Raw genomic sequence first — 14374 nt, 5'->3', positions numbered from 1 at the left:
ATAATTATGCAGAGAATGAAACACTTAAGGGCTAATGTGTACTATACAATGGAGAATTTTTTCTAATATATTAAAAGCAATATTGGGTAAATGTTGTTTCCAGCCTAGTTTAGCTGATGTCTTTCTGTTGTAATGTATTCTGAGTTAATATGATCAGAAATCTGCTAAATTAATCTGATTTCTTGACTGCTGATTGACATGATTAGATTTGTACAGCTTTGTGTTTATTTAGCAATAAAAGACTTAACTGGGTGATTAAACTGGGTATCCAGTAAAGCTGTGTAATGAGAACTGACATGATGTAGAGTGATGAAACTGAGGCTGTGGTTGTATGTGTTGTGTTCACAGTACACAGCAGCAGACACCTCATGAGGAAGCACCGCAGCCACCTGCGGACCAAAATCGAGTCAGGCGAGGGGACGGTGCCGGTGCGGTCTCGGGGGCCCGTCCAGACCTGGGATGGTGTTTTACAGGGCGAGCAGCTCATCACCATGTCCTGCACCGACAAGATCACCAGGTCAGAGCTTATTTTTGCACCCTTTTTCTTCAAAATCAGAACTGCCTCTTGTTCTGCATCATTTCATTTATTGATTTTATTACCTGTCAGTTGGCTTCAAAACTGAATTAGACAAAAGTGTCTTTCTGCTCTGATGCCACACTAAATATCCAGCAAGCACATTTATACCTGAGAGAGCTGGTCTCTCTTGGTGAGTGGAAACTGATAATCTAATCTGTTTTTATTTTTTTTGTCAGATAAAGTGATGTCCTTGCTGGCTTTTGTTGAGATTGAGTAGTCCTGCAGGTTTAATATTGGACTATTGCTGTCTGGAGCAAAAAAAACAAAACAAAACAATGGACTCAGAATTGTGTTTGTGTGAAACTTTTGTAACGCTGCTTTATTGACCATGTCTCTCTTATAAAAGTGATTTCTACATTCGGACTGTTTGATGGTCCACTCTAGTGTATGTTAGCCACTGATCTCAGATAGATAGATTAAAAACAACAGTCGGAGGAGTTCATCATGTTCCTACTGTACCGATGCCAACACCGGTAAATAAAGTTTTCTCATTTTTTTTCAATCCTGCCCCCGCTGAGCATTGTGTTTGTTATTGCGTGGATTTTGTTGTAAGGTGGACACAAGACACCCTCATATAAACACCCAACAAACCACGTAATGAACACATCCATGCCTTCACCCAGGAGGTCTCTGGCCTGTGTAGGAAAAGAAAGGATTGGTGGAAGGATTAACCTTATTAGGAGATTAGCTTTCTTATGAGAAAGATCTCTGTTTAAATAAAGCATTTTAAAATGTGCTTTATGAGCCACATAAAGGTTTGTCTGGTGCATCTGTGTGAGTGAGTGTGTGTGTGTGTGTGTGTGTGTGTTACCATGAGCCACGCTGTATGTGGAATCTTTTATAGTACAGGTGGGGACTATTGATTTCCCATATGTGACTTCAACAGCTAATGCCGTTCTAATGAATTAGTGTATTAATCACATCATTGTTTTAATCTCCAGATCTGTAGGGCTGACTCTCAACCAGATAACATATTAGTCGTACAACACTTTACCCACTGTGGTCTCTTGATTTATTTATTCCAGGTACCTGCTGAAATGTAAGGACAAGGTTTCTATGCTGGAGTTTTAGTGTGTTTTAATGTGCTGAAGGCTTGACAGCATGACCAAGCAACATAATTCCGCTCTTCCAGTGCAGTATAATATTTAGAGATGGATGGAAACTACTGGTAATACTACTAGTTTACACAATGGTGCCTGTGTATATTTTTAAATTGCCAGTGTATCAAATGCATGTTGGCAAGCCAGCTCAGGACAGATGGCAACACTAAATCAGGACAGCTTTGCTCTTCCGCCTCCGTTTTCACACCGTCTTCACGCGTGAAGAGCAAAAGCATCGGTGTGTACACACTGGAGCATCTTTACAGGCAGAGGGAGACATACACACACACACACACACACACACACACACAGTGATATTCACTTACTGGAATCATTTGTGTAACTGTATGTTCTAAATCTGAAACGGTTAGGCAGACTATTAGAGATGATACCTGATGATTATGTAACTTTGAATAAAATAACAGGCTATTTTCAGTATATAGTCTATTTGCTGCTTCTTCATATTGCATCTGCGTCTGCAGGCACTTTGACCCATTGTGAGCCACAATATCTTTAAATTAGGAATACAAACCATATGTACACAGTATGCTGTGAATATTTCCAAGCCCAAGTTGGATGAAATGTATTTTTGTAGTAATGTACTCCTTTAATACATTAGTTTCACAATTCTTGTGCATTATTTATTACTTTTTTGCCAATTTTAGGAGAGCAGAACAACATAACACCTCACACAGCATGTGCTCTCACATGAATAATACAATCATAGTTCGCTGATATGAATGAGCTGTTTTTTAAGTCAGTTGTTTTGCTTTGCGTAACAAGGATGACATCACATTAGGCCAAGTAACATACTGACACTGAGTACTTGTACAGTATCTCAGCTTAAATGATGAAATAAATAATTTTAATGCAAAAGTAAAAGAAATCTGAAAATAGAAGACTCAGAAAGTACTTAGTTACAGCACTTCCACCCTTGATGTTGCATTTTCTGAAATCAATTTCTAATATAGTCTGAGTTTTTGTGCCATGACTGGGCCTCACCAGGAACCGAACCCATGAATTTAGCTTAGTAAGCACCGCACTGTGCCAACTGAGCCATACAGGACCACAGCTGAGCCACTGTTGTGTGTGTGTGTGTGTGAATGGATTGGCACAAACACACACACACACACACACTCATAGAGAGAGAGAGAGGGAGAGAGAGAGAGAGGTGAACCATTCTCCTGTGGAGCTGCTGTTAATTTGACCAATTTGATTCAGTTGGCCAGGGCTGGAGATGGTGTGATTAAATCTACCCAGGTCACCAACGGGGGTGAAAGCAATTACTTTACAAAAAAATAGAGTGACGGGGGAGGAAGAGAAGGGACAACCTGCTTTTCTTCCCTCCCACCATCACCTCCCTCCATCCCACCAGGCCAGACGGCACACGCGCTCTCTTTGCTCCACAGCCTCCTCTTTCCGTTTTTTTTTTATTTTTTATATCGCTGTAAATGATCGGTGGCCGTCGTTAAAGTGAGTGGGTCACCAAGGGCCAGTTTATCAAGGTCAGGGTGGAGGGTGGAACTGAGAGGAGCTTAGGACTGCAGACTTAACACACACACACACACACATATACACACACTACTGCAATCTTAAAGTGATCCCCTGGATACTCTTTTTGTCCTCTGTCACACTCATTTTGCAAGCTCCCATTACTTTTTTATTTCCCCACTTCCTTCAGTCCCTGCACTTTATTACGGTTAGTTCAGCTCTGACCGTAGGGGATTTTAGGATCTTTGCTCTAATCATTTACATCTTTGATAACTGCTATCATCGCTTCACCTGATGATCATTCATTTTGTTTTCTTAAGCCAGGCAGAGTCGGTGCCCGGATGACGCTCCTGTGCTAATATTTGATTGGAAGTTGACAGCTGGATTTAATTGAGGGGCCTAAATGGCTTTCATATAACGATGATGTTCTCCATTCCATCGCCATTTTATGCAGATGAACACATTACTTTAATGGTCGGCGTTTACCGGGGGAGGGAAGAAAGGATAGATGAAGAGAGACAGACAGAGAGAGAGAGTCAGAGAGAGAAGAGGTCTCTCTCTGCTCCTCTCTTTAAATTCACACACCCAAAGCCAGATGGCTGTCTTTTCTTGCATGAGATTAGAAGATGTTTCTGATTCACGGTGTCGCTTTCGGGGTAAATTAATATTTCAGGCTAAACTATTTCTGTTTTGGTTGTGTGTGTGTATGTGTGTGTGTTTTTGTTACCTCTTTGGGGCCTTTTCCGGTATAAACACCAACCTTGTTGGGACCAGTAGTCTTCATGGGGCCCAAAGCTCGGTCCTAATGAGGCAAAGCGTAATTTCTGAGGTCCTGGTTAAGGTTAGGGGTATGATGTGAATTGAGGTTAAAGGACCAGTGTGTAACATTTAGTGGCATCTTGCTGTGGGGTTGCAACCAACTGAATACACCTCCCCTAACCCCTCCCTTTCAAGCATGTAGGAGAACCTACAGCACCCCCGAAACTTGCAAAAACTATGAAAGGCCCTCTCTAGAGCCAGTGTTTGGTTTGTCCGTTCTGTGCTGCTGTAGAAACATTGCAGTGCAACATGGCAGGCTCCATGGAGGAGAACCTGCTCCCTATGTTAATTAAATCATACTTATGAATATTATATTCCATTTCTGCAAGTTTGTTCCGCTAGATGCCATTAAATTCTACACACTGACTGGAAATCAATGCAATGTCCTAACAAGGATAGCAGCACAAACGTGTGTGTGTGTGTGTGTGTGTGTGTGTGTGTGTGTGCATTTGAACAAAGCTCCTCCTCTCTGTTTGGGAGGGAAGGACAGATCTTGCTGACAGATTGCAGGTAAAGCGTAGGCGGGCGGCCGCTGCTTCGTGAGCCCGTTTAGTGATTCCCTGAAAGCCGTTGATGTTAATTGACTGCCGGGGAAGCGAAAGAAGCCATAATGAGTGATTATTAAGTCTACGAGGGAAAAAAAACAACAAAAAAAAAAACAGGCAGCCACTGTAATTGCATCCATGATAAAGAGACATTGATTAACAAAAAGAACAATGATGGAAAAATTAGTAGCATAATGTCGAGGCTCTGATTGTGCCTCGCATAAGTTCATTAGTCCGATGTGCCGGAGAGTGCACAGCTCAGGTACACAGCAGGCTTCCTCTCTCTTTATCAAGGGCAGGAATGATAATAAACACGGTAATTATCATTTTCCATCCATAAATTAACATCTGCTGGTTAAATAGAGGAGATTCCAACAGTAGGTGGCACATGACCAGCTGGCTACAGTATCAGGCATCAGTGGGGTTGGCAGGATTAGCCCCACAGTGATTCTGTGTCACTCGTGGATCTCCCTACACAAAGCCCGAGGTGATCGCCCTCGCACTGAGCAGTCGACGGAAGCTTGCCTGCAGCCCCGAGCAGTGCATTAACCTCAATGGCACTGATGAATGCACACAAGCTAATGTGTTGTTCCATGTAATGAATGCTGATGTACTGACCTTTGGCAGTGTTGTTGTTGCTGGTGCTGGTGATGGTTTGTGCCTATAAACTAGGGAAAGTATGTGTCTGTCACATTGTGTGTGTGTGTGTGTGTGTGTGTGTTGTCAGTCCAGTGGCTGTTATTCATCACGTCCCACATCAAGATAATGATCAAATTGTCTCTACCTGTCATTGACGCTCTCACATCGGTCTCTCTCTGCCTCTCTCTTCCCTTTTGCCTCCTTTTTCTCGCCTCATCCTGTCTCTCCTCCCCCGTATCCTCCCTCCCTCCAACTGTTGCCTTCCCTCTGTCTTTATCTCTCTTTCTTCCTCTCCACACCACTCCTCCTCCTTTCTCTGTTTCACCCTCATCTTCATGAACGCTCTTTATCCCATTCTGCCTCTTCTTTATCTTTCTTTTTCCCTTCTTTCTTGCTCCTATTCCCTCTACCTACTTCATCTCCTCTTCTCCTCCCCCCGGACTTCGTCCTCTTCTTCCCCCTGCTCTCTCCCATCTCCACCTTCCCTTCAGATGGAACATCCTGGGCCTGCAGGGGGCATTGCTGAGCCACTTTGTGGAGCCGGTGTACCTGCAGAGCGTGACCGTAGGCAGCCTGCGCCACACAGGCCATCTGGGCAGAGTTCTGAACCAGCGGCAGGAGCGTCTGGGCCCGCTGCCTGCCACATACAGACGCAACCAGCCCCTGCTCAGCGGTACGACTACGACACAGACAGTCAGACATGTCTCAGCGTGATGTAGATGGATTACATTTAGTGCTGATATTGAAGGAGCACATTCACTTTTGGGAGCTTTAGACCAGAAAGTGGTAGAGAAAAATGTATTTGGCACGCCTTGCGAAATAGTCAATTTTGCACTCCCTGTTTCCTCAAAGGCAGTATTGTCAAGATGGTTTACAATTAGTGAAAAAGCAAGACTTTGTGAAAGTTCACCAATGTTGAATTTACCTACTTCCATGAACAAATCTACTGATCCCAGCGACTCTATTGAAATGACTGGATTCTCGTCGGCTTCCCTGATAAGTGATGATAATATAAACACTCAGATTATCCAAATGTCCCTGCTACAGTACAACAGACTATTGGCTGTATGGCTAGATTCATAGTAATTCAGCACCTTTGAGTGATTGTAGGACTCTAGCATGATCTCAGAGGTGATGTTTGGCATTTGTAGTTAGAGCAGTTTTGCATAAAATATGAACCACAGAGAGTTATATTTTTTCCATCCATTTCATAGATGGTTAAGATGGCTTACAGCTAAAAACAACTGCATAGTAGATGAGATTGCTTAGCTGAATCATTTATAAGTCAGCCTTGTCACATTAGCTGTAATTAGTTGATTTAATCCCTTATTTTTCAAATTTGTGATCCAGTATGATGAAAATTACTAACATTTTTTAAAGGTCAGTCTTCTTAATTTGATGAAGCTAGTTGCATACTATTACTACAGAGCGTCAGAGTGAATAATCTACAAGGAAAACATTCATTTTCATGTTCTTATCTCTTAAATTGCAGAAAAATGGGGATTTTTATTATGTGATTATTCTAAGTCATAGTGAAAATACGAAAGCAATAGCCTGTAAAAACTGTTTAAGCTCACTAAACCAGAAACTCACAGGTTGATTGATTGACCTAGTTGGATCCTCTATTGCTTCCAAATGATCAAAAGTTTGGGGGTTTATTGTTTTTTTTGCCCCAATTTTTATTTTCTACAGCTAAATGATTGACTGTGCTTTCGGTTCTCACCCTGCCTTCAAACAATGACATACGTTTCTGTGCTTAATAAAAGCATCTGAGTGTTTTTAGATGGGGCTATCCCATATAGAGATCCTAGACCATATGTATACATCATTTATTTCCAGTGATTCCTTTTAAGAAATATGTCAGCTCCAAACCGAATGAATCACAACAGATCCCACATGTAACACCCACACACCCACACACACATACACCCACGCACGCTTAACAAACTCGTGTACCCGTGCTGCTTCTCTACAGTTACATTGTGCCAGCCAGACAAGCAACAACTAAGAAGTTGTCTGGCACGTCTGCTTCCAGGGCTCCACTGAGACCTGAGGCTTTCGTTTGTAGTGAAGATGAATGCTGGAAGAGGATCTGAATGACACCCAACTTGTAGAAACTACATCAGCCATCACTTCAGATCTAGGCCAGTCACAGCGGCTGAGCGATGGAGACGTGCAGCGATGTAGGACACAGTTTGTTGCTGGGGATCATTGATAAGAACAAACAAACGGTGACAATTGCATACAAGGAACCACTTAAGAAGAAGAAGAAAAAAGAAAGAAAAAAAATATATATATATGTCATCTCAAATGCACACACTGGATAAATCTAAATCTGATACATTCTCCATATCTACCATACTTTTGTCAGGTTTCAAGTGCACTTCTTGAAGGGCATAGGAGCTCTTTGCTTTGCAGGCTCCGGGTAATTGGGTGCCATGAGGATGAATATTTTGCAAGGTCTATCCTCATCAAGATTGATAATTGTACTGAATTGTCCTCTGGTGGTGATAACCGGGCTGAATTTATCATTGAATTCCCCCGACCACAGCCTCAGCGAGCATTTCTCATGATTTGTTCAGTGGCTTTTTGAATGGAGTCATTTGACATGTCTGGAATGGAGTTTTTGGTTTCTTTTGAATCAAATGAAATAGATATTACAAGCTGCACTTAATATTTGGAGACATGTAGTCAGGTATGATTCATTTGTTCATCCTTCATACTTACTTATGATATTAAGTTATTCACTTTAATGGAATTAAACCCCACAGAAAGTACACCGTTTGTTTAATGGCTTGAAAGGTTTGCAAAGCACATATTTATCCCACCTGCTAGCACAAGACTGATGCTGCAAAATGTTCTTTACATTATTTCTTAGTATTATGGGTTATCCATGTTGACAAATGTTATAGACATGACCTTTACCCCCAGATATCCTCTTTACTCAAAACAGAAGCGGCGGCAAACGCTCTGCCCTCCCCTCTGACACGCTTCACAATGATTGTGTTCACACTGTGTGTGTGCAAACGTCCCAAACTGTCAGATCTTCGCACCTGCAGTACCTTGAGTAGCTGCAGTCTATTGAAGGGTAGAAGGTGAAGGAAGGAGAGGGGAAGGGAGGAAGATGGACAGACAGCAGAGATGGCCCTACTCCAAATCAATGTAATCACAGCCCTTATCGGACAGTCATTCAATCAGAAGGGAGCTAGGACGGAGAGCGAGAGAGAGAGACAGGCGGGGGAAGGAGAGGGAGACGGAGAGGCAGGAGGGGAATAAAGGAAAAGAGAGCTCCGCTTGCATTCAGATGTACATATCCCCCCCCTCGCCTCCTCTCATCTCCTCCTCTGTCCTTTCATTGGGTCTGATGAGCTCCCTGGCTATTGTGTTTCCAGGGTTATTTAAAAGCAACACCCCTAGAGGAAATTCCTAGGGATCGCAGGGCCCTCTCTTATCGCACACAGCCAAAGCAGCTCCACCTGAACCCCGAGGGCCAAACACATCGATGGACTGACTCCTTCCTTCACTCTCATCCTGCGGTTCAATTCCAGCGCAGCGTGAACAGAAACTGTGGCAGGGCTTTATCGTTTCGGGATAAGAAGAATGAGAGCAACAGTAGATAAAGGAAATATTAATAATGGTCGCTCAACACTGTTGGATCTCAAGAAAAAGGGGATTGTTCTGCAGTTGAATGCACATGCTTGTTTTACAGCTTCACTCTGTTTGGTTGATGTAATTTCACACATTCACAGTTCAGATTTTCCCAGTTGAGATAGGACATTTCTTCTGTGGTCTGATACTGTATGTGTCTGCATGAAACTCTGAAATTTGTGCTGAATCTAACATCAGGATCAGCTTGATTTTAACATGGTACATGTACATGCATCTGACCCATAGTCTGCTCCTGCTGTTGGTGAGCTTAAAGGACTTGTTCAACATTTGGGGAAATGTTGAACAAGTCTTATTCTTAATATACTTATTCGCTTTCTTGCCGAGAGTCAGATGAGAAGATTGATACCACTCTCATGTCTGTACGGTAAATATGAAGCTACAACGAGCAGCTGGTTAGCTTAGCTTAGCATACAGACTGGAAGCAGGGGGAAGTAGCTAGCCTGCCTTTGTCCTAAGCTAACAAAATCTGCCTACCAGCTCTTCTAAAACTCACTAATTAACACATTATATTTTGTTAGTTTAATCCATACCAAATACCAAGGTGTAAAAATGACTAATTATGGTTTTACAGGGGGTTATGTGTGGGACTATTTCTTGGCTGGGGGCAGTGCCAACAAGTAGCCCAGTACATAACCCCCTGTAAACCAAATTTTCCTTTTTACACACTTTGTACAGATTTAACAAACAAAATATAACGTGTAGTACTACAGTAATGCAGGAAAGATGCAATGTGTACAGATAAACACACAGGCTGTCCTGTATTGTGACTCTATAGCAGCCTTAGATATTCAGCTGCAGGTATGTATACTGTACAACTATGCATCTCATGACCAAAGGCTCTGATTCTGCTTCTTTCATGTCTGCCAAACACTTCCCAGAAGAGAAATTGATCAAGTCTTCAATGAGGAAAAAAATCAAATTGGCTATTACAGAAACAGAGGAGTCAAGTCCATTGAGGGGATCAAATGAGCCATGAATGGAGCGAGAGAAAGGAAAAAGGCAGGATGGATAGGAGGGCCTTTTGTTCAAAGAGGTGCGTCTGCACATGAGAGAAGAGATGGGTAATAAGAGACTAGGAGGATTGTTACTGTGGCAGGCAATTCATTCCACCTCCAAGGAGCTACAGAAAAGAAGAGCTGAGATTGGTGAATGGAAGAGTGAAGACGGGAAAATGAGTGTGGCAAGGGGGGAGATCTGCAGGCATGTATTGTGGTATTGTACATCAGGTATTGTACTATAACAAGCTGTCTGTCAGACGGTAAGATCAGAGGCAACTGTTGTTCACCTGTCACAGAGAATCTGTCTGGTGATTTTCTATGAAGGTATACCTTTAACATTGCATGATATAATAAATAACTGGGTTGGAAGTCAAGATGACATCCAAGACACTCACTTCTGAAGACAGTTTTACAGATTCAGAGTGGATATAATGTTCAAGCAGCACTTAACTGTCAGATTTTGTTAGCCCAGATGCTACATGTAAAGTACACTTCTGGCAGTGTCATATTGCACCTGACATCAGCTGTAGTATTTTCAGAAGTAAGTAAAAAAAGACATCTGTGACAGAACACAATGCAGCATATTGTGCTTTAATTAATAGTAAACAGTTTTATTTAATATTCAGAGGAAGCTGGACAGATGAGCAATTTGCTCCTTTCTGCAAATCATCTTATTTTAGTGTTATACTATGATATTAGCATATGAGAATAAGACTTTTAGTTTAACAATTTGGGAAATGTTTGTGAAATTTCCTTTCTTGCCGGGTTAACTGTTCCTAACAATATGAAATATGAAGCTACAGCAGCGGTGGGTGGGGACTTAAAGGTGCTGGTTTGTGGATTTTGTTACCTTTGGACTGAGGCAAGCTGTTTCCAGTCTGTACGCTAAACTGGTTGCCAGCAGTAGCTTCATACTTACTGTGTGTATTTACAACGTTTATGAGAATGGTATGAATTTTCTCATCAGACTCCTGGCAAGAAAGCGAACAAACATATTTTTCAAAATGTCAAACTATTCCATTCATTTGTAGCAGTGAAAATGTTTAACAGTTAATCACAAAAACATTTTACGTGTCCCTTTACCACTGTTTAAAACTTCTGGCAGGCCTGTTTTCTCACTCCATCCCCAACCAGTATGTGGTTCAACATTTTTTACTGCTTCAGGTCCCGATCAGACAGAGCGCTTTTTAACAGCCTGGGGCGGCTTTTTGTAATTGTTTTCAATGAGAGTGGCGCTTTTTGCTCGCTGTTTTTGTGTTGCTGAGTGTCTCGGGTTTTTCTGCTCTATGCACCTTGCGTTTTTGCAGGAGCGCCCTGATGTTGTTTGTGTTTTTTTTCCATTGTCCATTTGGATGGATTGAGAGACGGGCTTTCTGTAGTGGTCATGAAAACAAGTCGAATAACCAGACCAGTGTGAGACGAAGTAGTAGTGGCTGTTGCTGGATACCTGGAGGTATATGACTTTACCAACCATAGTTACCATGATCTGAACAGAGAACAGCAGGCCCCGAGTGAGTTTACTTCATAGCAAAATAACGGTTAGGCTAAGGACAGGTGATTCTGAGGTTGCCTAGCAACAGTTTTTTAAAATTGTAGGCTTCAACAAAAAAGGTGGTGCGGTACGCTTCGTGTTTTGCAACCTGTAAAACGCGCTCTGTCTGATCGGGACTTTAGGCTGTGTAGGTGGGTGTTTTCAAAAGCACAAACACTGAATTAAAACTTCTCCATTTTGCTCACCCAGAATATACTAGAATGCTGGTTACAGGCTCCTATGAAACACCTACGGCAGCCTCTCAAGGACATTTTTGCCCCGAGCTTTCATTCTTTTCTCACCCTGCTGTCAGCTCCGTTTCCTCCACCAGCCCAGCACCTCTGCCAACACCCGTGTTCTCAACGCAGACAACTAATTCTCTGCATGGAGCCCAGTGTGACCACCACTCACCTCCACTTCTTTCCCTCTACCTCTGTCTCTCTTTCTCTTTCCTCCACTGATCGCTTTGTGGGCTTTGCTAGCGAGGCTAATTATTTCGGAGAGGGAGGTAGAGGGGGCGGGACAGAGAGACAGAGTCCAGTGAAGGGGAGGGTTCATCTTTGTGACTGGAGATGACATTACTGCATACATATCTGGCAACACTCAAATAATGTTAACTGCAGGAACACAAGAGGGTCACCCCACTCACACAAAGGCAAGAACAGGTAGCTGATGTACTCTATAGCCCTCCCATTCTCACCTCACTCTCTCTGAGGGTATATCAAAGCTTCACATAAACAGCCATGCAGTTTCAGGCCCAGGTTGACTTGGCTTTTTGCAGCGCTGCAAAACTTTATGCCTGCCATTAGCCTCAGGGAGAGAGTGAGGGAAGGTTGAAAGAAGGTTAAACGAAACAACAAAGTGGAGGTTTAAAAGGAAAAACACATAGCTGCAAATTTCCACTCATGCTCATACATTTTGAATCACTTGTATGAAATGTTTTGTTTTTCCCCGACAGAGACAATTTGCATCCCCTGTGGGGGAATACCTCAACTGTAGCAGAGGTTAATCCCACCTGACGTCATTCTCTCCGCTGTGTTGTGTCTTTCCTGTAGGGTTGAGCTGCGCTGAGTATCAGCAGTCAGGGAAGGCCTCGTGTGTGAGTGTTAACTGGACGCTGGGCGACTCACAGTTGGAGGTGGTCAACACCGCCACGGGACGGAGACGGGACTCAGGGACACCCTCGCGTCTCTGCAAGCACGCCCTGTTTACCCGCTGGAGCAGACTTTTCCGTAAGGTGAGCACAGACATCCGTATTGGAAGTTAAAGCTGGAGCAGAACGAGCTCAATTTATCAGCCGGGAAAGAGAAAGACCCTATGGGAGGGATTTTGGGCGGAGTTACTTTGTATATTCGGTATAAGTCCTGTTTATGTTCTGCTTGGGGATTGTTATATGACTTCCAAGGCTTTGATGGGGATGAAACTCTCCAGTTGAGTTATTAGTACAAAAGATGAGCACAGTTGCATTACATAACGTCTGGATCTTTGATAAATATTCAAAAGTACAAGCCTGAGAAGTCAACTACAACTCACACCGAGCATTTCGGTAAGAAACATCCAGTCATCCAGTCGTGTGCGCTACTAACACCAAGCTGAAGATTATGCTTCATAGAAACAGATTCAATTTTGGATGAATTCAGCAACTATTATGGAGTGTTTTCTTCCCAATAAAGCGTTCCGACTTTGCTATAGCTCTTCACACCTCTAACTGGCTTCTTCTCCATAGTAATGGTGGCTGAGGTTCATGGGTATTGTAGTATTTAGAACCATCTACACACACAGCTTATGAGATTTATCAGACACAGAGTTGAGATCTTTGAAACAGATTGAAACAGGCTTTTCTAATAGCAGACATTTCAACTTTTTCTGTTAGAGAAAGCGCAGGTGCAACTAATAACATTATAATAACTCTGTTCCAGTTAAGAGTCCCAGGAGCTTAAGACAAGTGATCCAGCTCACATAATACCAGGGCACACCTCTATGGAGTACGGCTATTGTTCACATTATTAATTACACCTACTTTGCTTGTTTGCCATGTCAAAATATCTGCTGTTAAAAAGTCCTACCAATTTAAATGTTAATTAAAAACTCACTTTCAACTATCTTTTGTTTGCTAATATGATGTACAACTTAATTAATACGAAACTAAACAGCACTCAACATTTTTAAATGAATAAATGTCTGTTACGCCACTTCACTCTACTTGTAACGTTCCTCTGCTGGAAAGCAAGAAGCATTACTCAGTTATTGTCAGAAACAATATGCGCTCCAATGACATCAAGAATACACACACCCAGTAAAACAGAAGCATTAACTATAGAGATGAATGCCAACATCCACTCAGTGAAAAAGCACAAACACGTGTAGTAAAAATCAGAGTCGCAGAGCGGTCTGGCTGCAGGTGAACGCTCTGTAGAGGATATGTGGAATTTCCTTTCTGCCGTAGATAAATTTGTCGGCGCCGCAACATCTGCTGTCTATGCGGCTTATCAAAAACCGGCAGCTCGGATCTTTTAACAGCAGCGCACACACACACACACACACACACACACACACACACACACCCGCTGCACTTTCATTTCCATCCTGAAACTTTATGTAACAGACACTGCCTGCATCGCCAAATGGCGGCCGTTAAAGCATAATGACTATGAAACCATAATTATTTGGAGAAGTACTCGAGGAGGCCCCCACCCTAAGTGCTCCCTGCGCGCCGTATATAATGGCCACGCAAGAGCAGTCGCACTAATCTCCAAAAGAAACTTTTGCTCTCTCTTTCTCTTTCTCTCCACTTGTCTCTCCGCCGATCTTCATTGTTTCCCCTCGCGACAATAGGAATGCACAAAAAGCACAGAGAATGTTCAATTGCTTGTGAAATTTAAATGGGGAGATTACACAGCTGTTGAAGCCCCCTCCCCTCACCCCCTCACCCCGCCACCTCCCAACCCCACCCAAATGCATTTGTGCCGGCTCATTCGTTTTATTTTGCTCGCTCTTCCCCCCCC

The 14374-nt window shown here is 42.8% G+C and overlaps 1 protein-coding gene across 20 annotated transcripts in view; it reads left to right on the top strand.

Moving 5' to 3' along the window:
• The window catches only part of adarb2 (adenosine deaminase RNA specific B2 (inactive)), a 385455-nt gene that overhangs the window by 358426 nt on the left and 12655 nt on the right, over positions 1 to 14374 (top strand). For 18 of the 20 annotated variants that reach the window (XM_042400108.1, XM_042400124.1, XM_042400119.1 and 15 more), the window contains 3 exons: positions 349 to 517; positions 5663 to 5844; positions 12425 to 12606. In XM_042400108.1, coding sequence (XP_042256042.1) covers positions 349 to 517; positions 5663 to 5844; positions 12425 to 12606 — 533 coding nt within the window. Of the gene's footprint in view, positions 1 to 348; positions 518 to 5662; positions 5845 to 7206; positions 7886 to 12424; positions 12607 to 13288; positions 13991 to 14374 lie in introns of those variants that run through there. The other 2 variants (XM_042400123.1, XM_042400125.1) reach the window with 2 other exon arrangements.

The sequence above is a fragment of the Thunnus maccoyii genome, chromosome 21 (assembly GCF_910596095.1).
Source record: "Thunnus maccoyii chromosome 21, fThuMac1.1, whole genome shotgun sequence".
NCBI lineage: Eukaryota > Metazoa > Chordata > Actinopteri > Scombriformes > Scombridae > Thunnus > Thunnus maccoyii.
This window is presented reverse-complemented; position numbering and strand designations above follow the sequence as displayed.